General features: G+C 38.8%; 1 protein-coding gene across 12 annotated transcripts in view; it reads right to left on the bottom strand.

Moving 5' to 3' along the window:
- The window catches only part of ESR2 (estrogen receptor 2), a 51,908-nt gene extending 30,416 nt beyond the window's left edge, over positions 1–21,492 (bottom strand). The window contains exons 1-5 of one of the 12 annotated variants that reach the window (XM_083839124.1): positions 15,465–15,752; positions 9,632–9,713; positions 9,330–9,418; positions 8,329–8,419; positions 4,816–5,285 (exon numbers count right to left, since the gene is read on the bottom strand). In XM_083839124.1, the coding sequence (XP_083695250.1) occupies positions 4,816–5,285; positions 8,329–8,331 (473 nt within the window). In that variant the 5' untranslated portion in view covers positions 8,332–8,419; positions 9,330–9,418; positions 9,632–9,713; positions 15,465–15,752. Of the gene's footprint in view, positions 1–4,815; positions 5,286–5,725; positions 5,743–5,832; positions 6,203–8,328; positions 8,740–9,105; positions 9,293–9,329; positions 9,419–9,631; positions 9,714–15,464; positions 15,753–18,247; positions 18,362–19,390; positions 19,832–19,994; positions 20,264–20,523 lie in introns of those variants that run through there. The other 11 variants (XM_083839126.1, XM_083839123.1, XM_083839128.1 and 8 more) reach the window with 11 other exon arrangements.
- Between the last annotated feature and the right edge of the window lie 4,946 nt (positions 21,493–26,438).

The following is a 26,438-nucleotide window of genomic DNA, read 5'->3' as shown; positions in this document are numbered from 1 at the left end:
CTTTCCATTTCCCTGTATTTGGAAGAAAAAGTAATTTGGCATTTCACTTTAGTAGCAGAGTTGTATTTTTAAGCTGTACTTGGGAATCAAGATCCAATTGTGAGAATCAGAAGAAAATCTGTATCAGCTCGAGAGCATCTCAGTGACTGACTGATATGCTGTAGCAAACTATGTTTATTGCCCTTGTTAAAGAGCAGAGATGCTATGGATGAAAATACAGAAAAAAGTACACATTGTAACATCTCACCAAGGAGTGCTGCTTGTTACTTTCCAGTCATTGCGAGTGTTTCATTCTCTAGAAAGAAGCGTCAGCCACCCCGCACACATGCGAGCTACGTGACTTCCACAGGCTGTGGCAAACAGCTTGCACGCAGAGCAGCAGTCTGGAACAAATCCCTCCCGCAGGCTCAACGGGCATGAAATCTGCTCATCGGCAATAGCTGTGGCAGTGCAGCAGGAGGTTCAAAACCAATCATTTTGTTATTGTTGTCTTTAAGGACAACAGAGCTAGGAAATAGTCGAGAGTTTTAAGGTACGTATTCATTTCCCTGAGGACCTCGTGATGGGGCAGCTTATCCATACAAACGACGAAACAGAACAGGTAGCCTCACACGTGGTTAGAGGCCGCTTCCCGTCACTTGTGTGGCTGGTGTACTCAAGCATGCTCAGCAGATGATTAAGCTGCCAGGTCCTCCACTAAAACTGGCCATAGTTGGCTGTGTGCCCACAAAACTCCTACACAAAAGGATGCAGGAAAAAGGAAGATGTACCCTGGCTGCTCTCTATTTATGATCATGATTTCTATATAGAGAGATTATGTTTCCCTAAAGAGAACTAAGAGTTTTTTTGGAAGGTAACAAGTCAGCGATTTCCTACTAGTCATCAACAGTGACAAGATGATTACCCTAAAGGAGAAGGAATCAGCAGAACTATTTAGGTTATTCAATATCTATCACATCTCTTAATTCCTTCTAGCTTCCACAGAATCATGGAATATCCCAAGTTGCAAGTGACCCAAAAGGATCTCCAAGGCCTGAGCTCTGTCGCAGCATGTGTTTGATGCATATGCTACACCTGGAAAATTTGAGCCTAAATTCAACTTTTTATTAAAAATTAAGAACTGTGGCAATTAGCCAGATTTACTCACAGCATTTGTTGCGTGCCATGCTTTTTTTAAAACCTAAACTATTGTAGTTTATAAAGAGAGGGAGGAAAAGAAAAATCAAAAACGAAAGACACCTAGAAAAACAGCAACAACAAAAAAGCAAAAAAATTGTGAAGTTAAAAATTAACAGGCCAGATTTTATCATTTCTTAATAGGCTTCCCTCCCACAGGCCACTGGCTCATTCACTGCCTGGAGATGATTCAATCCCATATGAACATAAGCCGTACAATGACAAAGGCTGTATCCGAGACTGTTGCTTCCCATGCTCATACTCTTGCCCTGTTTAGCATGCTGGAAGTCCAAGGAGAGTCTTATAGTTACTGAGTTTTGCTCCAAGGAATTTAAACCTCTTCCTTTCTCTTCCAGAACATGTGGAATATGTTGGGTAAAAGTCAGCTGCAGAACACTTCTCAATCCTTATCTTCCTCAGTTTCTAGAGACTCCCTCCACCATAACTTCTGGAGGTGTTAATATCACAAAACTGTCAATGTTTATATCTCCAGAGCACAGATTCTGCTCCAAACACTGATTAATATGATGAAAATTGTGCCATAGGTATCTGAAGATTAAGGGACATATTATTGCTTAATCTCTAACTCCTTCATCATAAAATTGAAATGCCAATCCGTCACTTCAGAGAGTTTTCAAGATACTTTTGAGTGCTCTACAGAATTAACACAATTTAAAAAAAAAAAAATAGCATAGGAGGATAAAACAAATAATTATAGCTTCAGAGCAGAGTTTAAACAATGCATAAATAAAATATTAGTGCACAGTGAACAAGGCAAATGTAGTTACTAAATAATTTGTAATCAAGCAAGCATTGCTGGCCTGCACAAACCTTTACTTACATGTTCTTTCTGCAATTAGTTAGAAGTACAAGGAAAATAGTAGAAGGGAGGAACAAATTAAGTTCCAGAAGAATCAATCTGGCACCTTCATTAAAGTTTCCTAACACTTTTTGAAAAGAAATATATCTGTCCATTTTAAAATCAAACCTTTTTTTTCTTTAATTAAAAACCTTTTAGTTAGGGCATGAAGGCAGAAATCAGTCTCAGATTCCCTGCCAGATTACTCCTAAATATCATATAATTACTCTGTCACATTCCTTTTCTCTTTGTTTCATTTTAACATAAATGGAGTGTTTGGATATACCAATTCTGCACCAACAAAATGTATGACACTATTTCTATTATCTTCACTAGCTATAGGACATACAATAGAAAGAAACAGTCTGCATCACTAAATTCCCATCATTTGCTGAAGAAACAAACAAACAAACAAAAAAGGTGCTCTAAAGATTCATGTCTATTTTTACATGGAATAACAGTTCATTTTTGTTGAGCTACTGCTGTAGAAAAGGACCACACTGAATAACATTTAGCAAAGTTAAATAAAAATTCTTCTGTTTTCATATAATGAACTTATTTTCAGGGAACAGGAATGCACAGAATTCAAGTTTCTTATTTCAAGCTGATCTACAGGAAGGTCCAAATGACACAGTGATCAGCTGTAGCAAGGTGGACTACATTGGTTTAGCTAATGTTAATGGAAGTTTACACCCAGGGAAAATAAACTCCTCTCACAGTGAGACTTTTGCTTTATTTTTAAAGATAAAATAAACTGTATAACAGACCTAACTATGTGGTAATGTTTTCTTATTCATTATTCAAACACTCTCCTCCCCCCTTTTTTCTTGAACTACAACGCTGTTTAGAATTACTTACACTTTGCAGCATTAGTCTCTCCCTTCCCCCAGAGCTATTCCTTTAAATTTCAATCCCAAGAACTCTTCCTTCAAGGTATAAGTGTCACAGTCATTGTTCCCATGGCAATAAATACAATGTTCATGACATTAGTTTAAGACCTCACCAAAGGATAAAAAGAAAATACATCTTTATTTCAGGCCAGATATCCACAAGAAGGGAACTACAGCTCTTGTCTTTTGTGTTTGCATGTCAAATTAAACAATTTTTTTGTTTGTTTTACAACTCCTCTAGACAGAGGGGGTTACAATGCATCATACTGAGCCAAATGGACCACTGAAAAGGTCCAGATAGCAAGAAATATAATATTTACTTGCTGCTGAAAGACGAAGACCATACATAAAATTAGACTCCAAATTTCATTGATTTCTCCCCTTTAAATAAAGTCATCATCATCAGCTACAGGAGCAATAGCCCACAGAATCTGTACAAAAGGCATAAGACTTAGTTACCTAAACACCAGGGTGACAGACTTGGCTTCCCTTCTGCCTATGTAGAGAGCATGCTGCAGAGCACCAGATGCAGAGCTCTTGCTGTTGGGTTGCTCCAGTTGCTGTCCCACCTTTGGTACAGCTTAGAACACTATCCTACAGCAGCTTTCCCAGACCTGTCTGTTTTGAAACATTAACCGAAGAGTGGGAAGAGTTCAGATGTTAGCCCCATTTATTGGGCACCTGCTCAGGGAAAGCTTTTGTATACTGGTGCTACTCAAATAGCCTCTCCCAATCCACACACCTACACCCGAAGCAAGTTTGCACTCCAGAACTGCCTGTTACTCTGCTGACTCCAAGGGCAGACTATTCAAGTGGCCACGCTGCAGATTTTTGCAGTCCACGAGTCTGAAGCAGACTTAGATCTCACGCCTCAGCCCTGCGCAGACAATATAGGGCCCACCCATTGCAGAAGGAATGTGGGTAGTAGCAAAAATAATGCAAGTCCTTTATTAGTAATTGAACTAGATTTTTTGCCAGGACGCACTGGTTTTCATACTGACAATCACTGCTGAAGTTAAATGAGGAGCCCTGTGAATAAACACGCAATTGGTAGAACAGGAACAGCACCTGTGATGCCTCATGTTTTCATCCATAAAACAGCTGTTGTGAACGTGAATGGAGTAATTTTATCAGCTGATGATGTACAGATATCTTATGGTTTGTAACATCAGTGAATGTGCAGCATGGGAAGACTTTTTGCAAATGGTTTTACTGCTGAAAAATTTAGCCTGTGAAGCTACTGTTCATATTGCCTTTATACAAAGTCAGTTCAAAAGAGCAACAAGAAAAAGTCGGGCTTTTTCAGTAACAACACTCTTCTGAACATGATGTATGCTATGGCATGACTGTCAATATTAAAAACAAAACAAAACAAAAAGACAAACTTTCATTTAAATTCTAAGTTCATGAAAACCTTTATAACTATTCAATGCAGAAAAAAAAAATCCAGGTAAAATGGAAATCAAATGGAAATCAAACAACTTTTATGAGAAGGAAAATAGAATAAACCTTTATTTATTTCACCCAGAGGACTTAATCTGCCAGAGCAAAATTCATTTTTATTAAAAGTAGTACCCAGCAGCCTTCAACTTTTGTTTACACACAGTAATACCTACATTGAAGGCATTTACAGTACTTTATGTCACTGCATAGTTTTCTAAAGAGCCATTAGAAAAAAATCCTATTTCAGAAGTTATATTAAAAAAATAGCAAAGTAAGAGGACTGATTTGATGTTTGGTAGAGGTTTTTTGGTTTTGCTTTGTTTTTCAGACAGATCAACACATAGAAGTCAAATGTTAGGAAAAAAAAGAGAGAGAGAGACACTTAACAGAGTTAAAGAAGCTGTAAATAATAGTTAGCAAAGTTTTAAAGAAGTGAGTGTTACTCACCTGGTCACAGGTAGCACTGGCTCCACTGGTCTTGCTTCGCACCACGGGCTCTTGGGTTGCTCCGCGTAGAGAAGCGATGACTGACAGTGCAGTGTCAGGGGGGAGAGATGGCCAGGAGCAGACCATAACACATTTGGGCTTGACGTTTGCCTCACAGATGCACTCTCTGGATCACCAAAGTTGCTGGTAATGTTGTAATTAATCATAGCAGGACTGCAGAACGCCATTGCAGAATATTCATGTCTGTTTTCCACGTAAGACGAAGGAATATAGATCGGACTGTGTTCTGCTGTCAATGTGGACTGATTACAGCTGTAGGGAACTGGAGAGCTGATACCAGCGGGCGAGTTTTTAATTTCTGTTTTATTACATCCAATATCCTGAAGTGGCAGCAACTGAGAAAAGTCCTTGTGAGAAGATGCACAGAGGGACATTTTGAAGCAAGACTGAAGTTTGTTTAAATATTCATCCTAAGATGTTAAGGTACAAAAAAAGTTGAATTAAAAAGTGAGAAAGCTTTGTCTTAAGTCTTTTCTTGTAAAAGCAAAAGGGGAATTAGTAAAATAGAAAATATAAACATATACTGTGAAAACAGTTTACATACCAAATACACTTGAACACAGTGTTCAAATTTACTACCTTTAAGAAACAGAAAACTTTCTAGAACTTCCTTAAAAATAAAGGCTAAGACACTTACTGAGTACAAATTCCATTTCAAAATAACAACACAAAAAAAAAATATCATTTGAAATCTGAAACAAAGATGCCGGTGACAACTTGGATCCTAACCAACTTGCTATGACCAAGGTAAAGCCGTTCTATGTTAGAGGCAAAATTACCCCATGGCGCATGGAGTAATGAACTGTGGAGTAAGCGCCCTGAGAAATCAATTATCTTCATAAAAACTCACCACCTCCTGCTCCCACTGTGAGCGTACTACTTCAGCCTTCCCTTTATTAACAGAAGTGTGTAACAGCAGATATTTTGAACACACACATACACACACACACACTTTACCTCCCAAAACCAGAACTCCACTGCACACCCCTCTCCACAGAGGAGGAAGACAGGAAGGATGTCAGAAAGCAACGCAACTTTGTCACTGAGAGGTACTTGGATACAGCACCTCTGAACAGAGCCTTTATGAAATTGAAGCCACAAAATGCAGATATTTCTGAAGCTGACAACACAGACCTCAAGCAATTCAACAAGGTCAGGAAGTATTATAGTTTCCTGGCATTCTCTATCCCCTTTGCGACTACTCTCCATCCTTCCTCCTACCTGAATCAGCAATCAAGAGACCTTAATTTGCCCACAGTAATTATTTTCTGCCCAATTTAGGTATATCCATATTATTGGAGGTAGCAGGGGGAAAAAAGGAAGAAAAAAAAAAAAAAAGTCCACAAAACCATCCTCCTAAGACATAACCCCTGTCCTGAAACCATTACTTTTATAGTAGTATTTTACAGTTTTTCTTTTTCATTCTTCACTACAGGCTTCATGTGCAATTCATTCCACCTTTGAAGACAGACATATAGCCCTCTTATAGCATGAAACACATAACAATTTTGTTTCCAAAATAGCTAGTTTCAGCCCCCAGAACCAATGGATAGTTTAGGGTCCTTCTCACTTTGCACTCTGATGATAAAATTGAAGATATATCTATAAAGAATGAGGAACACATTCAGATCATCTCGGGCACTTCAGACCCAGCTGCTGTTTTTTCCTTTGTGGGAAACAGGAAAATGAGTTATCTCAGCAGTGGTTTATGTCCAGCAGTTGTTGCACTGGAACTCTGATGCAGACAAAGCAGGAGAACATGACCTCACTTCTCACACAATCTACATGCCTTATTTGCCCTAGCCAGTTGCTTCACAGTCTCCCTTAAGGAAAAATAAAAACAAAGTATTATTCAATTTTCATTACAAAAAGCAGTGAATATCCCAATGCTCTTTCACTATCATTTTAGGGCGCGGGTAGCCCAAATAATTTTCAAACAGAAAATGACGAAACTAAAAAATTATTTATTTTTATCTATTTTATTTATTTGACTATTTTCAGCTGTTACTATGAATGGCCCCAGTGAGCACACTGAATTCAAAATGTGTTTCAAGTTTGTGTGTAGCTGTACACTTTTGGGGAACTCAGAGGCTGCACGTACTCAAGGTGTGCATGGACACGCTGCAGGAGCACCTGGAATGTTTTCACCCGCCCTGTCCAGCAGGAACTGACTGCACTGCGTCCCCCTGCTCCCCTTCAAAGGCCACACAATGCAGAGTAACCCCAAACCCTTCTGAAAAAAGGACTTGAGAGGCTTTACCACCACATCTCTTTTATAATCAGCTAGAGACATTCTGTTAAGATACTGTTAATAGCTTTGGCAGCAGGCAACTTGCTCTGTAGTTTCCCTCAGTCATTTAGAAAATACATGTCTGAACACTGTATAAACAGTGGCGAGCACAGAGCTGGTACTACATACTTTCATGAATTGAAATCAGCTGAGCTTTAAATCATGTTTTTCTAGAGAGGCAGTCCACTAGAGGGGTACGGAAGATAACTGTCCATTTAGCAGGAGTTTATGTTCTTTCCAAAGAACAACACACAATATTTAGAAATATACAGAGAACTTATGAATAGCAGCAGTGAAGTTTTAGAGGGAGGAGTCCGTACAAGCATGAGAAGTCAGTACAGCCTTCCTCAAAAACAGACTGCTCATGACTTATTTACAAGAGAAGGAACTCTGGGTTCCAGAAGGTTAAAGACAACTGTACTCACGATCTTCAACAGACTGCAATATAGTGAAAAACAACAGCATTGGCTTAAGATAATTAACTTGGTTAGCAGAAATAGTTTAACCACAGTAGACTATGAATCTACGTGGGATCGTGCCACTCACAGTTCCTTATACCCTGAAAATTTATAATGGGAAGCCCAGACCCTCACAAATAAAGTAAAGCTGCAGAAATTATCCAGGATTGCTCAGAAAGTCCTGAAATCTGACTGCTGGACTGTGGAGTTCTACTTCTTAACGAAGAACTACAGATTTAGGTAACCAGAGTTAAGATTTAAGGCTACAGAAAACAAACTCCACTGACCTCAATACCTCAGAAAGAAGCATGACCACATTTGAGCTGAGGATTACAATAAGGAGATGGCTAATAAATCTGTTCTGTCCTGGTATAACATACTCCTACTGTAAACACCATTCATTAAACTGAAACGAATTCCTTCATGACTCCTGAACTCCTGTCCCAACTTTTCCTCCTCCGAAGAAGAAAGGTTTTAAAAGCAAGACTCAGCTATAAGTATGTTATTTAGATCTAACCCATCAGCACTGCACTAGATCTGTACCAGACACAAACAAAACAGGTATCTGTTATTTAAATACAGTCTTGTAGGGAGACTGCCAAGTGTTTCAATCCACTTAAGTCAGTTTAGCTTAGCAAGATACTGAACAAATGAAATGCCATTAAATAAATACTCAAGAAATCAGGCAGAATGGTTGACACTTACCATTCACAAATCTAGTGCACTAAGCACAGGGTTCACATCTGGCATAAGAGAATACAGTTCCATTGGCTCCAGCACACAGAGGATGACACCACTACCCATGAGGACGTAGGAACAAAAAAAAATGTAATGTCAATGATTTCCACAAAAGAAAAAAAAAAAAGAAGAAAAAAAAACTTTTCCAGTCTTTAAACAGCTCTACATATTTAACTCGATGTATCTTGACAGTCACCATGCAACAAATGCCAGATCAAGCACAAGAATGCTGGTTTAGATGTCGTAGTCAAACAGATACATGGGTAAATAATTAAGCCATCTGACCGAATTGAACAAACTCAAATGGGTATATGTACGCTCAGATGTTGTTTATTGTACATTACCTATATCAAATACCTTTTTTAAAAGCCTTTTATGAAGTAACTAATTTGACTTTTTTAGCTTTAGAAAGAGGAAAAAATAGGTAGAGAGGGCAGGCTGCCATGGTTTAGAGCCTGCTTGGAAACAATACAATAGCTTTTCCTAGAAAAACGCAACAGTCTGCAAGAAAACAGTAGAGCAATGGATGTTCTCAGGCACCATCCCATCAACGTAAACAACATGCTTAGAATTTTCTAGGCAAGTCACATATTTTGAGCAAAATTTTTTTTGTCATAGAGAATTAAGGTGACCTTTTTCTCTGCCAGGTTTAAATTAAAGCATGATCATTCTTCTTTCTGTTTTAATAGAGGTGACTCAGCAAACATGCATTCCACCACCCCACAGCTTAAGCCCCTCACTCACCTTGCAAAGCTTTCTATTAATATTCTGCCAAGTTAAACTTTGTGCATCTCACCACAACAAAAACCAAAGCATTTTCTCAAAAACTGATCGTTAAAGGGAAGTCATTGCTGATGCATAAAAAGGCACTTGTGCTTCAAGTTTTGTGGAGAACTTATTACTCATTAAACACAGCAGTGCCAGATACTGCCAACAGAAGGCATACAAGTAAACAAGTTTATTATTACCTGAGATGCACTAGATGCAACAAGTAGGAGACCGGAAAGCAAAAGGAAAATAAAGCTGTCTTTCCAGACCTCAGATGTCATATCCGTTCCTGCAAAATTAACAGCCCGTTTCCAATGAGATCAAGACCTTCTCTGAAGAAAATATTGCAGATTAAATGCATAGGGGCAATAACACGTTGAAAAACTTAAGCAAATTGAGCACCCTCTGCCTTGTCTTAGACTTTGTGTTAATGGGAACACTGAAAACTTCTAGGTTATTCTAAACATTCACAAATATTTCAGGGATCTGATGCATGACTTACACAAGAGGCACCAAGGGAACTAGGTTTGTTCCACCAGAGGAGTGTAAGGCTGAAGAAAGGTTTAATTGCAGTCTTCTACTACCTGAAGTACAAATACAAAGACAGACTTTTCTGAAGTGTGCAAACCAGGACAAGAGATTACAGTTAAAAATCAGTGCAAGGGAAATTCCAGTAGGACATAAGAAAAAAGTCTCCATAATGAGAATTGTTAAGAACATGAACAGGATACCCAGGAAGGCTGTGAAATCTCCATCTTTAGAGATACCAAAAAGCTTGGCTGAAAAAGGCTCTGGGCAACCTGACCTCACTTGGAGAAGGATACTGGATTAGTTGCTCTGCAGATGTCTCTTCCTACCTGAATTTTTTTATGACTATGTTCCTCCACTACTGGAGGCATTCATAGAAGAGGAAATTCCCTTATACCTGTGCTGGAAAGAGTGAAGCATGACAAAGGATAATTACGCAGGACACTGGCCACCTTGTCAACTTTGTTCAAGAAGTGAAGTGCTATGGGTCCTGTTCAAGGATAACCACCATATAACACTTCATATTACATGCAAAGAGCTGTCATATATACTGGAATTGGATCACTAGCAGGTATGTATATAACAGGAAATATTTTCAGATCTTGATTCAAACTGGGATTAAGGTTTACTGCAGTAATTTTAGCCTTTCATTTTATAGGCCCTTAAAACATTATCAGACCTCAGAACAGACTTAAGATTTCTATGACTTGCATTTCTTCAGTACATTTCATAAGCTTAGAAACCTACAGACCAGAAATAGAAAGCCACTGTCCAGTTCAAGAATACAAATGCAAACAGAGATTTCAGCTCCTTTACTCTCCATGTCATTACTTGAAAGTACAGCGTGGACACTCAAATACATATTGCATCAAAAAGAGCATTTGAATTTCAGTGGCAAAATTCTAACATGCTTCATTACAAAAGCAGTATTCATTAAAACCATTACACAAGTAGCAATTACAAGGATTAATCCAAGGAATTTGTAATCACACTTCAGCCTACAGCAGTGTCATGGCAAAAGCCACTACACAGAACACCACGCTTGTCCGATAAGAACAATATTATTCAAAGAAAGCATATCCTTCTGATGTCAGGAAGGGCAGGAGAAAGCAGTACAGGCTAGCCTGTACCTGGGACTCGTGTTTCCATTGAGCTGGGATGAACATCTGTATCCAGTATCACTGAAGCACACTTTGGGAGGGTGTCTCAGCACACACTAATTAACTTAGTCAATTCTTAAGAAGTTAATTCTGAGCAGTTAATTGATGGTTTGATGATCAGATCATAGCTCTGTGCAGAAAGCCGGGAATATACCAGTTCCTTGGGTCCATGAGGAATTGCTTTCTTCAACCACCATTTCTCCCTTGATGAGAATGTCCTAGAACTAGTACAAAGGAACCTTCCTCCACCCCACAGTTTTTTAGTCATTACAAAAGCCTGTGTTGAGGGACATCTTTAATTTGTATGACTCTGCTGAGAAACAGAGTGCCAAGCTCAATCATCTGCCATCAAAAAGTGGAAATATATATGGAGAAATAGCCTCATTTTGTCCAGTAGGGCTTTTACACAACTCAGCAGGTTACCGAATAACCGTCTCTTAGTTATTGGCACGGCGTAGACATGAGCTGGCACAGGGGCTGTGATTCTTTGACTTCAGTCAAGTTCTTTTTGTTTATTCTTATAACAATTCCACGTCTCCCAGCATCAGTCTCTATCTTGACAAATAAATAAATCAGGAACAGAAAATACCACCACATTTATCCCCTGTTCCCACAGCAGTTCCCCCCAGGCCGGTCTGTGAGGATATACAGCAGGCAGACACAGAACAATGCCAGCAGCAATGCACTCGTGTCAGACAGAAATTTAGGAGAGGAAAAGGAGGGGAAAAAAAGTCAATATGTGAAGAAAAACAAGCAAATCAGGCAATAGGAATACAGCAGGAATTGATGCTTCCTATTCTCTCAGGGAGAGACACTGCCTGTCTCACTTTCTGAGGAAAGTATAGATGAGAGACTCCCTGGCAGCAGCTGTCCATCACCAGGCATAAAAACCTGTGATGATATTAAGAGCCCCTTGGCCAACAGACAAAAGAGTAAGGTCATAGCTGCCCCTAAAACCCAGAACCCTGGCAATCTACAGGCAACAAGATTAGGTAGGTGGGTAGACAAATAAGTCATATACCCAAATAATGTGAACCGATTTAGCTCTGCAGAAGACACTGTAACACCTGAGGGTCTGACCCTCCATAACTCCAAAACATGGGGTGGGGGTTCAGTTTGGCATGTATGCCAGCGAGTGCAGGATTTAATTTCTCCTGGGTGAGCAGACATGATGCACTGGCTGTTCTCTTGAGCATGCCATGCCTCAGGCTCCACAAATAACCTCTTGCTTTACAAGGCCAAGAAAGAACAGTGATAGCCATAGCTGCCTGAGGCCTTAGAAAACCCTCCTTGTAAACCTGCTGCCAGGGAGCCATTTTTCAGATCTAGGTGACCAGAAGAATAGAGAAAAAGCAGCAGACTTTTTCCTGCCAGGCTAATGTGGAATGCCCCATAACCCACTTTCTCCTACCCCAAATAAAAACACTTCTTACTGTGATTTTTTCTACACATTACTACGCAAATTACTTATGCTGTAAGACTAACATACATAACAGAAGAGTCTGTTTCACTATTGTGTCTGCCCAAGAAAAATGTGCCACATGCAAGATGCTTTTTCCATCACTGGCAGGCAGGCAGCCACTGAAGCTCTGAAGTTGCACTTTGCTTTGGGAGACACCGAGAGACTTGTTTCATTTGCATGACTATTACAGCAAGGAGGGTCCGGTTTGCATCTTGCTCTACTCAGTATGCAAACAAAATAGGTCATAAATAAACTCACAGTTGCCTTAGATTTTACTGTACAAACTTTTGCCTTTTTAGTCATAAAACAAATAAAGGACTGTTTCTGTAATTGGACAGAAATGAAATCTATGTAAGAATACATGTGAAAAATAGTACAGTTTTAGCTTTTTTTTCTGGTTTTAGCTATGGCTCAATATTGTTTCTGCACTGGAATTCATGTAAAATAGTAGTTCAGTTGTATTGATTTTGCTATGGACCTTCACATTAACAGAAGATACAAAACTAAACATTTTTGTACCTGCAATTTTATTCTTTCTTTAAAAAAAGAAAAAAGAAAAAAAAAGAAAAAAGTTATCGCAACATAGTTATTTCATACCCAATTTTACTGGCTTAAAGACTTACAACTGCCTGAGAAATTGGCAGTTATGCCATAACTTTTCTTCACTAATTTATTGAAATAGCACAGAAATCAAGATGTTGTTTATTCTTGACTTTGCAAGCTGTGACACACCGTTCTAATGCTGCATGGAATCCCAAATCAGGTATCTTTAGCATTATCCACAGGTAACAAAAGGTTTTGTATATATTTTAGTTCTTCAAAGGGAAAAAAAATGTTCAAATTTGTCTCATAATTGAACTGGACATGAATAATTGCCTTTTACTGGTCTGTGATTAAAATCCTGGCTCAGCTGAGTTAGTCAGTTTTGTTGTTTATTCACACAGGTGGACATTTGTCCAACATATTAATCAAGACAAAACTTGAATGCCTTCCTAGTCTTGTTAAAATGAATTCTGAAAAATCACCCTGGGATTTCTGTTCTCTGAGCTTCATATTTCCTGTCTCTGGAGGAATGGACCAAAAAACTCTTCCATGTGAATATTTCCTGCTGCTAGCAAAAGCACGATGCAGATAACTGAAGAAAAGCACAATAACAGAGTGGTTTTAAATTCTATTAATCTCCCTGGATCACCATGCTTTTTCACCATACATCCTACTTGTACCTTCAAGTCAATATTCTAGAACCAGAATTAAAACCCAGTGTATTTGAAAAGATCATATAGTAATATGGCTTGATAGTGTTTTTAATTAATACCCTTTAATCCACTCATTATCACAGCATCATCATAAAAACTCAGTGTCTGACTCTTACTGAAGGCAATTCTGCAACTGCAGTATTTTTAGACTGTCTCTAAAACTATGGCAATTTTCTTCCTGTGACATTTTAGGTTTATCAGGTTACCAACAAACAAATTCAGTGGGATAAAAAAAATAATTTTTCTGGTTCTACTTTCTCCAGCAATACTTGAAACTCAGATAAGCTAACCGGTTCTCATAATTTACAGCATTTCAGAAATTAACAGTAAAGAAGCATCAGTTTTAGCCCATCCCTTCAGGTCTAAGATTTTTATTGTTATTTTTCCTTTTAAAGTCCGAGGAAGCTGAACTGTTCACTTACACAGCTACCAGTCTGAGAATAGAGACACTACAGCTGTCTTCCTCTAACACTGTGTTACAGTCACTGTGTTTGCAATGTGTAAGTTACATCTTTTTTAAAAAAGAAATAGGAAAGTTAAGAAAGGAAAGAAAAAAAATAGGATAAGGGACAGAGGGGTGATTCTATGTTTAAATTTTGTTCACAAACTTATGAAGGAATTTTGATAAAGTTATGAAATAGCAAATAGAAGTTCTAAAGCTTTAAATTAGAAATCAAAAATGTATTTGTTGCTTCAGTAAAGGCACTGTACTTCTGTCTTAGATTTCTTCCCTTCTTGGAGAAGCAACAGATGAGCAAGGAATTTCAAGGATACGGATGAGGAAATAAATAGCTGCTAATTCCCAGCACGTCAGAATCAAATGCTAAATGACTTTATGTTCAAAAGGGGCTCCTCATGCAACTTGTAAACATATCAATACTTTCACTGCATATAAAAGATATGGTGCATCATTCCCCATATGACAAAATTGAACTTTTTCCCCAAAAGGTATAGGACATTTACCAGCCACTCCAAGTTCTAAATTACATTATTTGCTGTATATCTCATTTCCCCTCCAGTTTGAAATGTATTTCATCCAGCAAAACTTCACTTTTAAATGTTCGAGATAAAGTAACCAGACCATTCCTGTCATTGCTAGACAAAAATCTTTACTAGTATTCAGGCAGTGGCTCTGATGGATTTGATTAAGATGTATGCATATGCTGTCCTACCTTCAGTTATTGTTAAATAACATATATATACCTATATATGTATATATATATACATATATTAGCATTTCCAAAAGCAAACTTAAGGAAAAGATTTGTAACTGCTTGTTTAATTAGGAAGATGCTTTTCAAAACTGAATTTTCTTCTAAAAGGTTGGAAACTTACATCAGTGACTTTAACATGGGAAAACTACCTAGATAGACACAACCGTTGTAAGAACAAAACCTAAGACATTCATCAGTGTGATACCTGGAATCTAAAGAGCCTGATTCAAAGTCCAGTCAAGTCAAAGAGGAAACTTCTAATAACTCCAATTTGCTTTGGATCAGGCCCTAAAAATACTATGATGCTAAGAACTGGCTTTTACCATTTATTAGCATATTCATCTGTGCAGTTTTTCTAGAACCTTAAAACAGAAATAACCACTAATAAATGTTCAAAAACATTCCTTCTGCTTTTAGTGCAGCAATTCTATGCTAATTATCTTCTTAAGCCAAGGTACTAAGATACAGCAAACTTCTACAATTTTCTTTGCATCCTTAAAAGAATTTTAAAACACAAACCTGTTGAAAGATCATTTAATCTGCATAAACTGTTAGACTTTAAGAACAAATGTGTTCTGAACTAAACAAAAACTCTTAATATTCTAGCTACCCCATTTCACTTATAAAGTTTATTGTTCATAAATCCAGTGCCTATCGATTGCAGAGCTTTGGCAACATTGAAAATAATAAATATTTCATTCAATATAGCACGTACCTGATTGACACTGAATAGGGTTTCTGCTCTTTATAAATGTTCTGACAGCATTACATGTCAGCAAGGTTTTCACATAGCAATTCTGGATTTGTTTTCCTTCTTTCCTTTATCTCAGATTCTAAAGCAGCTGTGCTCACCACCACTTAGTCATCAGATCTCAAATATGAATCTTTTCAAAGCAATGTGATGCCAGCTCATCAGTGCAAGATTACACAGATACTATCAGTGTTTCCTTTCCCTGTGAAGGCAAGACCTAAACAGAAGTTCCTCCTCCTCCTTTCTGACATAACAAGCTTCTGAATTTGTCGTTCACTGCAGTTAAAGCTCTTATATTACTGAACCATTTTATAAGCCAACCATTCCCATATTTAGCACAGAAATATGAATGATTAACTAACCAGCAATTCTGAAAGCAAATACTGACATTTAAAAAACCTAAATCAAACTTTTTTTTTTTGATTGAAATCTTTGTCACAGGAAAACCTTAAATATAACTAACATTCACTCTGAACCAGCAACATATTCATCTTAGACATTTCGGACAACATCATTAATAAATTACTTTGGTAATGTTTTTAAACACCAGATGCATGCATACACTTTTTTTTTGTTTTTATTTTTATTTTTTAAATGTAACTACATTCTTTTTCATACAAACCAAATTAACTAGCAATCATATAAAATGCTGTCTTTATTTTATCAACTTAACATTTATTTACAAAAAGGAAAATAAATTTGAAGACACACAGTAAGGTCCAGTTCTCAATTATACATTGGGATTGCTTTCAAAATGCTTGATTAGTTGCACAGCATTAACCTTATCTACTCTAGGGAAGCTGATGTGCTTGTAAATTTGTTTGGATAAGGCATCATGTTATTCTTGCATTTTAGATCCAAAAAATACCTCCAAGTATACATGACTTTCTGAATCTTTCATCTGAATTGGGAGGTTTGACTATCATCAACCCATGGAGATGAAATAGTCCTGACACCTTTGCTATCAACAGCTTCCCTGCAAGCTCAGCCAGGACCAAGCCTAGACAGTATTACTCTCCACTCAGTCAGCCATTCCCATAATTACTTCATGTTAATGCAGTTTTTTTCAGCATTAGATTTGCCTTTCTACCTTGTTTCTATGTCCTTTTCCTTGAGCCTCCCCATCTCCTCTCATTACTATTTTGCAGGTCCAAACACAGCTGGTTTTAATCTGAAATTCCCTTTGTTTTTAACTGATAAAGTATTTTGCAAGCTACAGGGGATTCAAATCCCTACTGCCAGCTCTTTTTAATTATTCTTATATAGCTTCAAACCAGTGTCTATGCAATCCTACTTGTCCCTGTGGTAGCCCTTAAATGCTGTTTAAGGATAGGATCATGTTCCCTATCATCCTCAATACTGATGGCATAGGAATCTAAAGGTTTACTGCTACGTACTACAGAAGTACAGTTCAGTTATTTATTCCCCTCAGGCCCTGGCACAGCCCCTAAACTACCCACACCAGGCCCTGATCCTGCAAGTCTCTTTACTTTAAATATTGGTCCTTGCCAAAGCTCCCCTCTATTTTTAGTAACTACCCTTTCACCTCTTTTGCGGGACATCAGAGATTCTACTGCTAAAGGGCCCTTACTTCCCCTGAAGGGATAACAAAAACTTTAAAAACCAGGGAGCACAGAGCGTACAGTACTCATTGCACCTCCAGGGTTCAGGCAGCCATCAGCAGAAGTTGTATACAAAGGACATCAGTGGGCTCAAGATTATCTACATGGCTGCCTTCTCCCCAGGAATTCAGCTACTGAAACAGACCACTGCCTTTCTTTGGGTAAGCCTACAATAAACCACAGCAGTCCCTGTCATCGGTCACCTTAGAGCACACCGGGTTCTGTACAAAATCATTCTGTATTCACCTACAGTAACTTCAAGATGTGTTAGCAGCCATATCTAAGAATTAATGTACACGTTCTCTCTAGCCAAACATACATTTAGAGGGGAAAAGGAGAACAAGGCATGCACATGCCAAACATTAGGAGCATCTTCAGGTAGCTACTTGCGAACTGTATTTCTGTTCTCTGTTCAGATCTTCTCTCAGTTGGGAGCCACATCTATTCTGGGTAATAAAAGCAAAAACCTTCAATCAAGGCAAATTAAGATTTTATTAACAATGTTATGTGTTAGATAACCAGATGGAATAAAGATTTGCTAGGTGAATGATCAGGAACAAGTTGTCATTAGGCAGTAGAAAAAGAAAAAAGTCTCCTTCTCTCTATGTATATAAAGTATATTAACGTTTCCTAAAACAATATAAAATTAGAAGGTCTTCAATTAATGTATTTTATTGGTAGATTTGGAGGGGGGGAGATAATGGGAGGGGCAGTCTCAAGACAGGAGTTTCTGTGCATAGGAAGAGATGATTAGACACTGAGCTACAACGGTTTGCAACTGGAGCAGCACCTGTCTACCAGACATGTGGAGCAACTCTGAGGAGCCTTGAGACAGTACACAAGGCAAAAATAATCCAAATAAGATGTAGCTCAGCATGGTATTCTCCCCTGTGTTTACAAGTGCGTGAAGAAGAATACATTAATGTCAATAGATTCAAATGCAGTTCCCTTAGTCAAAGGTGTTGTAGCGAATAAAATGGGTAAATTTACCTGCTTGACAACCCAGGCCTACCATTGATGACGGGATAAATTCAGTATTGTCCCAGATACAAGGAGTTACATACATCATTATCACCCTAAAATAATTCAAGGCTGAGCAACTGCTAGGACCATAGGAGGACTTACCATGGCAATTGGGCTTGCCTTTGCCTGCAAACTCCCCCAGTAAAGCACCAACTTTTCTTCTCAGCATTCCTACTATATTTAGCACCCCAGGTCTTTCAGTCACAACTTGGCTTCCTAGCAAATTCACATGATATAAGCAATTTAAAAGTGGTTTGACTTGAGGATTCACCTAACAAAGAATCTTTTCACCACCGCCCACAAGTTTTAAAGCTGTTATAGTAAAAGGATAACACCGAAGGAGGAGTGAAGAAAAATGGCCAGAACAGAGCTGCAGAAGGAATCTTTTTCGGACAACGTTCATTAGTGGTTACATTTTCTCGTATGCCTATTATTGAATTACTGTGGCAATTTCCTCAAGGACACCAGTTGATAGCAGTGAAAAAAGGCTACACAACTTCATTATGGTATCTTACATATCCATACAAAGAAGTAAACTATAATGAAAAGAAGGATGCAATATTGAAATTTGCAGAAATAATCATAATAATTATGCCTAGAAGAATTTGAAGGAAACTTCAAAAAGGCAAAAGGTTATATTCTCCTCATCACCTGTGAGCATCCAGTGGGTGAATGCCTAACTTTGTTACCATGGCTTCCACCCCAGTACCATACACTTAATTCCCTAAATACTCTGATAGAAAAGAGAAATTGTTATCACAAGAGAAGGTTTATTTCTATTCCACACAGAAAAACTTCCTTGAAGAATTATTTTTTTACTACCTCTAGAAACACCAGCTTTACATACAGCCATCGGGTTCACAGCACCTCCAAATCCTATAAAAACTGGAGCCACAATACTAGATCTTCTTGAGGTTCCTGGTTTCAAGCTGACCAGGGACACGCCTGGATACTGAGAGGCTGTGTACAAAGGCTGTCCCCCTACTATCACAGCTCAAACTCCTTTCTGCTCTAATTTAGATCTTTCCATATACAGTGCCCAGCCATGACTTATGATCTTAAAGTGTATTCCTGTCCCTTAGAGGCCTGGGCCTTGAATATGCTCAGTAGAACATGTCTGTTAGGACTTGTCCTGAAGTAGGAATTAAGTTATTCTAAATAAACACCAGATTTATTCTGAGATCCTAGCTTCCTTGCTGATGCTATAGAGGAGGCAATTCTCCTCCCCTAAAACCAAGAACAGACCTTGTTTCCCCAGCCTTTCCGCTTCCAAAGAGAACATACAAAAGATAGTCTTTAGAGATGCTAGAAACCATATCCTTTCCATAACATGATCTCTTTCTTGCCCATGTACAACCATGGAGAGATCACATGAGAGGATTTTGTTTTTTAATGTCTGGGAGATAAAAGTCCATTTCCCTTTCTGCCTTTTCAACCCCTTACTATTAGCAATTCCTCTTCATTTAACCTAGCTCCAGGTTGGATGAGGTTTTCAGCAACATGGTCTACTGGAACGTGCCCCAGCACATGGCAGGGGATTGGAATTAGATGATCTTTAAGGTCCCTTCCAACCCAAACTATTTTGTGATTCTATGATTTATTATACTAGACAAGTTCAGGGAAAAAAAAAAAAAAGAAGAAGACTTTCAGTCTTATAGTGTAGGATCCCTTAAAGAACGGTAGCTTTCCATAAAGCCACACAGAATCAGCAAAGAAATTTAATTACCTTTAGGTAGATGATATTAAGTGAGAACCATGCAATTACAGAAGATGATAACTGCTTTGAAGGACATGACTGATGTCATACACCTGTTTATTAGATCAACTCACCCTAATGAATGATCATTACCTTCTTTTTTGCTGATTTCATGAGAAAATAGGCAATGAGGAAAAAAAGAATAGTTGGGCAAGATAGAAAAAGGCCTACTAGCTCAAAGTAACCACTAATGAAGTAGCTTTGGTATAAGGATGAAATGTAATTGGTCACACCTACTGCTCTTCAATAGTTTTTCAACAAACATCAAGAGCAGCTGTCCTTAATTCAGAGTCTCTTTTACAATGCAACTAATATACTCAAGCAAACTGAAATATACTTTCTTTTCTCAGCAGACAACCTGAATCTAACTAGAAAAGCAAAGTTCAAGATGCAGAAGATTCTGCCAGTGGGAGAACAAGAGAAGAGGGAGAGTTACAAAGCCAGCTGAAGTGGCTGAAAGATTTCCAAAGTATTTACAGCAATTGAAGCAACTGAGGTTTATTCTTTGATCAATACAGACACTTAAAAACAACTTGCCCTTTAAGGAGTCTGTTTAAAAAGAAATAAAACCACCACAACACCACAGTATGAAAAGAGAAGCAAGAGTTTTCAGCAACATTACCACAAAGAAGCAGATACAAAAGGCAGTGACTCTTCCCAAGGATCTTGTTAATTCATTGTTTTCAGAATCAGACTTCATTTTGCAGCAAGTTTTAGTTCAACCTCCCCTTTAGAAATAATCAGTCTTCAATGGCAGCAGTTCCTGGCTGAGGTCAGATTGGGTCATCTTCACTTGTCTGACAGCTCGCTGCCATCACCAACAGCAGGGTCTCTCCCTTGCTTTCTCAGGACCTCACGGTCCCTCCCTGTTCCTTGTGCTGGTTGTGGAGCTCACCAGATCCAGTGTAAGTCACTTCAACTTGGGAACTTCACAGAAAGCTATCCCAGCAAAAGGAAAGGGATGGAGAGAGGGAAACTTTTCCTTCTTTCCTTCTTTCTTTCATCTCACTGCCAGGCTAATATGTTAAATCTGCTCTTGAGAGGTCAGACAAAAGGCAAAGAAAGAGATAGGGCTGTACAAGCTGGAGAGGGAGGGGGAAACACTACTCCTTTGCATAACTGCTCCTTTGCCTGACTGCAAACTCTTAGATCTGATCAGTTTTCTTCCTGCAAGGACAACTTCTGCCTACAACTGGATAAAATTAAAGGATAAAATTAGATTCAAGTCAGGCCACACTTTGTGTAGGAATCCCATCATCCCAAGCTGTGGAGCAATCAGCCTCCTACTCAAACTCATTAAGAGCCATCAAGTATCCCTCTTTCCCTTGGCTCCCAAGCATATCCTCTCTTGCCACCTGAGGAAATAAAACTACAAATAAGATCTAGCAAGAAAGCAGGACAATGGGCAGCAGAAGCGAGCATGAAGTGTCAGAAAAATAACATTAGAATATTTTCTAGATCTTGGAAATCCCTGTTGCCACCTTGTGCTGATGAGTTGATCTCTCACAGCACACTCCTGCACTCACTTCAATTCCATTTCACTCTACACTAGCCTTCTCCCACTTCTCACACCACATCTTTTTCACACCTTCCGTGACCTATACCCACCCCCCACCCTCCCAACAGAAGTGCCTTTCTCCTTCTATTCCCATTGCCCCATAGCACAGAGAAGAGAATCAGGTTAAAATTCGGATGGTGGGAAAAAATTAAAACAAACAAAGGAAGTTATGACTTTCTCAAAGAAACCTAAAAATAGAATAATTCTAACTTCAAACAGTTCTCCATAATAAATGCCATAATAAAATGGGAACACCATATTTAGTGGGGTCAAGAAACAACAGCATCTTATGCAGGGCTGCATTTTGATGGGTTTAAGACTGAGTGCAAATTATGACTGCTTCTTCCTGTCTTGTAATGTAAATCAGACAGACTGGAGCACCCCGAAGGAGAACCAGCCCATGTGAGAAGGTGCAAGTAGGCTGTGCCATGCATGCTCCCTTTGAGTCAATGGCCCAACTATGGTGCTGCTAATGACCACTGTAGAGATGTTTTTTGACTAAGCTAGATTAAATTATTCCAAAATTCAGTCTTGCAAATTCCTTCCTCCTCCTAGCTTGGGGTTTATTCAATTTTCTTTTAAGACTGAATAAGCTGTAGGCTCAACACTGTTTCAACAACAGAAATAACACTAAAACAATGCTCCCTTCTTCCTTCTTGTTTCACGTGAAGAGGAAGAAAAGAAAGGCTTCTTAGCAGCTTCAGTCACATGCAGAGGAGCAATGGGGCATATCTTTTGTATGCCTTGCAGTGCAACAGATACGATGCCAAGTTCTTGTGAAAGACAGGAGGGTACTGCTAAGAGATGCAAGAGCCAATATTATTCTGTACTAAGCAGCACTGAGCCCACCCTTGATCTGGCCTACTGCACTAGCAACCAAGGTCACCTCAGCCAAATATCCCGCAGCTTCTGAAATCAAAAATCTATTTTTTGACGTGTGCAAAGTATATCAGTCTCTCTTTATCTGTCAGAAAACCTATCCAACATAGTAGGCAAGGTTTGGCAAGGTTTACAACACAGAATCAAGAACCAGAAGGGATAATGATACAAATCCAGGCTATCAGAATAAAGGATTTGCAGACATGGACTTTTCTTCACTTTCTATTAATAACGCAAGAATTGCTCTGCAGACCTAGGTAGATCCTACAGGCAGCAATGTGCTCCTGTTACAACTGAGAATGAAACTAATTCTCATAAATCCTCAAGATCCTTTTAAAAAAAAAGATTTGCTGACAACTGCTCTTAAACAAATATAAGCAGCTGCTGTAAATTATATGTTTATTTAAATTGTATTAGTAAAAAACTATCAAAAAAAAGATTCAGTGATAACTCTAGCAAGGTTCATGTCTATAACTTTTGTTAGATTCTTCCTGACAGTCTAAACAGCAACTCACATGAAGGCTTGCTAATGAAGTTTGCCAAATTTTAGTTGTGTAGGTTGAAGTTTGTGACATAAGGTAGCTGTATCACATCTAATTTTCATAAAAACAAACAAACAAACAATAAAACACCCTTAGGTCTTTGAACCAGAGTAGGAAGAAAGGCTAAAAGAAAGGTACATTGCTGTTTTACAGTGAAGCTTTAATATTGGGGTGCTCGAGTGCAGAAACAGAACAATTTGTAAGGGATTAAATTCCTGCTGTGAGGATATGATTTCTATATTCTCCCAGGAAAGTAGCTCCAAATTTTCAACCAAGATAACCCTTGAGGGATGGAGGAGCTAGTATATTCCAAGACTAAACAGGTTTGCTCTGTAATCCAGAATTGCTAGGAATTTAGGCACCATTTTAAATGCAAGAATGCTTTAAATGTAATAGGAGTTTTGAGAAAATCCTCTGCCAATGTCTTGGCACAGATCTTGTTCTTTTATCCTGTTATCTTGCTAAAGAAAAGAAAATGGGGAAAAAGGAAGTAGCAGAGTCTGATTTGCTTGAATTGTTGAAAAGAAAAAACAAAACACTTTCAAAAAGAAGCTATAAACCCGAAGAAGATCTGTCTATCCATTGAGAGGATCAACAAAGATAATAATCTGGAGGACTGACTAAGTTTCACACTTACTTTGTTGAACCCTTCCCCGTCTGTTGCCTGTTTTCTCAAAGCTGGATAGATTGGATTTAGATTTCCTACTCAGAGGGCCAATAGCAGTGGGGAAAGAGACAAGCAGCATATAAGCCACTGGTCCACTCCACCTTAAAAAGCTTGCCTAGCACCACATAATAAACTGTCAGAATAAAATCCAGTCTTCAGAGTCTTTTGTTTTAACTATTGTATCCTTTTTTTTTGTTTGTTTGTTTTTTCTTCCTCAGAAGCTGCCTGTTTCCTTTGCTGCTTAGCATGATAACTTGATGAGGCCATACAGTTGAGCCAAATGCCTCTTTCAGCACTCGTCTCTCACTCATTCCTGGAGCACAGTTCAGAGAGAGGAGATCTACGTGGCTCAGTACAGCATTAGGAAGTTAAATACAGAAGGTACACAGCATCTAAGTGAAGACTGTACCAGTAAGCTCGGTTCAAGGAATTCCTAACACACCTGATGTTTTTAACCTAAGTGCTCATTAAACAGTTTTGTTGTAGGAGTTTATGGTCAACCTCTGTTCTAAGCCCATGCCTTTATACTATCTGGGGTCTGCAGTCATTTCTCTTTGACAGAAACATACTATTTACTTACAGAACTCATTTAAAACACCACTTCTCTGATCCGAGTGGCAATCAGAACAGTTCTTTTTATTCTTTCTGAAATATTCTCCACAAAAAAAACTCCACGAAATGTTTGTTTTTCTCTCCCTCTCATGCAAGAAGCACTTCTTGTTTTAGTTGCCTCTTTCATTACTCACTTTTAAACACACCCACCCACAAGCAGATCAAAACCTGCCAGCTTGTTCTTCCATTCCGAGTGGTCTCAGAAGTATCTTCCCATGTTTCAATTACTGTTAAACAAAGGGGCATATCATTGTTCCCACTTTCAGCCAGAATGGAAGGCAACCAGCATTCCCATCAGTTTCAAGGAGATTTTTACCCAGTCTTGAAGGATGTGAAAAGCAATAAGCAACAATGGTTAGTTTTCAAAGGGCAGCTTCCATCTAAAAGTCCAATAATGCAGAGTGCACTTGAAAGGATCAGGGCCTGGACGTGTAAAATCAGCACCCAAAATTGAGAGAAACTTTTGACATTTTAACCTTAATCTCTTTCTGTCAATTTCCTCATCTACAAGATGAAGGACAGAGCTCTGAGAGATCCTCATATGAAACCAGGAGACAGAAAGAAAGATAGGAAAGGACATTCACAAAATCCACAGGACTGTGAACAGTGGAAACAGCAGAGACAGCAGTCATTTACTTCTGCTGCACTAGTTGTGAATGTAATAAAGAGGGTGTTAGGGAACTGTAACCGTGGCTCTAGTTGAGTGCAAACAGCATCGCTACTCCTTTCCCAAAGTTGTTTTATCTTGAATAGCCAAAAAGAAAAAAAAAATCAAGAATATTAGGGACATCTCACCAATTAATTTTCAATTTTGTCAGTTTCTGCCTGGGCAGCATTATGAGGAGACGCAGCGACAGTGATGGTAGGTGTTATGAAGGAATGAAGGAATAGAACAGAACAATCCCTAGAGACCCATGCCTGAACAAATTTAACATATAAAACAATTGCTCTGTTAAAGTATTCCATGCAGACAAAAACTTTGCAACACGCAAACTAAAGACATCTGCCTGGTTTGTCTCTTCTGAGAGATTTAGAGAGAAAAGTCAGAAGTGTGTCTATACAAAGACACGGTCAAAAGAAACAAGGTATAAAAATACATCCAACCTAAGGCTAACAGGGAAATTGCCAAGAAGACAATACCTGTGTCCACTGCCTGAAGAAGAAAGAAAAGCATCAGAAATGGATTAGGGGATAAGGGGATACAAGGATAAAAGACAAAGATATTAATTGGGTTTCCTTGCCTTGCCTTGCCTTGCCTTCCGCTTCCCCTTCCCCTTCCGCTTCCGCTTCCGCTTCCCCTTCCCCTTCCCCTTCCCCTTCCCCTTTCCCTTCCCTTTCCCCTTCCCCATTCCTATTCCTATTCCTTTCTTCCCATGCCACTTCTTTAGTTCAGTGACAAAATTCTGCACGATTGCAGGTCCACTGGAGAAGAGCCTGGACCATGTAGACAAAAGCTTTACCCATTTCTTACAAGGGTGATCCATATGAGATGAAAGCAGAGGATAAATTTTAACTGCCTGGCAAGAAGCAAAGGTAAGCAGGGATCTGCATTTCATGATCTTTCACCTCAGTTTCTCACATCTCTCATAGGATGGCACTAGAGGGACGCCACAGAACAAACCTGAACTAGGATCAATATTCACAAGCACTCATTCTTGCTTTTAGAAGTTAAGCTTACGTACACTACTCCTTTAAGTACATACGTTCAGAATAGCTAAACAGGGTTACTAGGAGCTGTGAAGCCTTAACAGTGATAGCATTTAGGACAAATGAAGTAGATTCATAGAGAAGAAGGAGGATAGACGGGGACTGTGGTTCATGTTACAGAACAGAAAAGCAGCTGCAGTTATCTGGATATCCTGACTGAGTGGAAGTCACCCGTCTCCTTGGACTGCAAATAAAATCTAGAAAGAAAAGTAGTCTGCAGCCTGTTGCATCTTTACCGTGTTGATTTCTGCTTCAAGCAAACACTATCTGTTAGAAGATCGTGTTTAGGGAGTTTCAGAGATGCAAATGCAAGATTGCCTTATTCCCTCTCTCTTTTGCCTCCTTGCTCACTATTGAAACATCAGCAGGTGCAAGAACCAGGAGATCTTTATTTGTCACTTGCTCAATTGCATTTGTTGCTGGGTAATGCACTAGTCACTAATCCAGACAAGAACCCACGCCAGGGCTAGCAAGCCTCAAGGAGACTCCAGCAGGCTGAGGCAGCAGACCTTTCCACTGAACGCTTTGAAAGATGTGAGGTTATCTTTGGTAACCACTCCTCAAGGCTTATG

Source organism: Anser anser (genome assembly GCF_964211835.1).
Source record: "Anser anser genome assembly, chromosome: 5".
Lineage (NCBI taxonomy): Eukaryota > Metazoa > Chordata > Aves > Anseriformes > Anatidae > Anser > Anser anser.
This window is presented reverse-complemented; position numbering and strand designations above follow the sequence as displayed.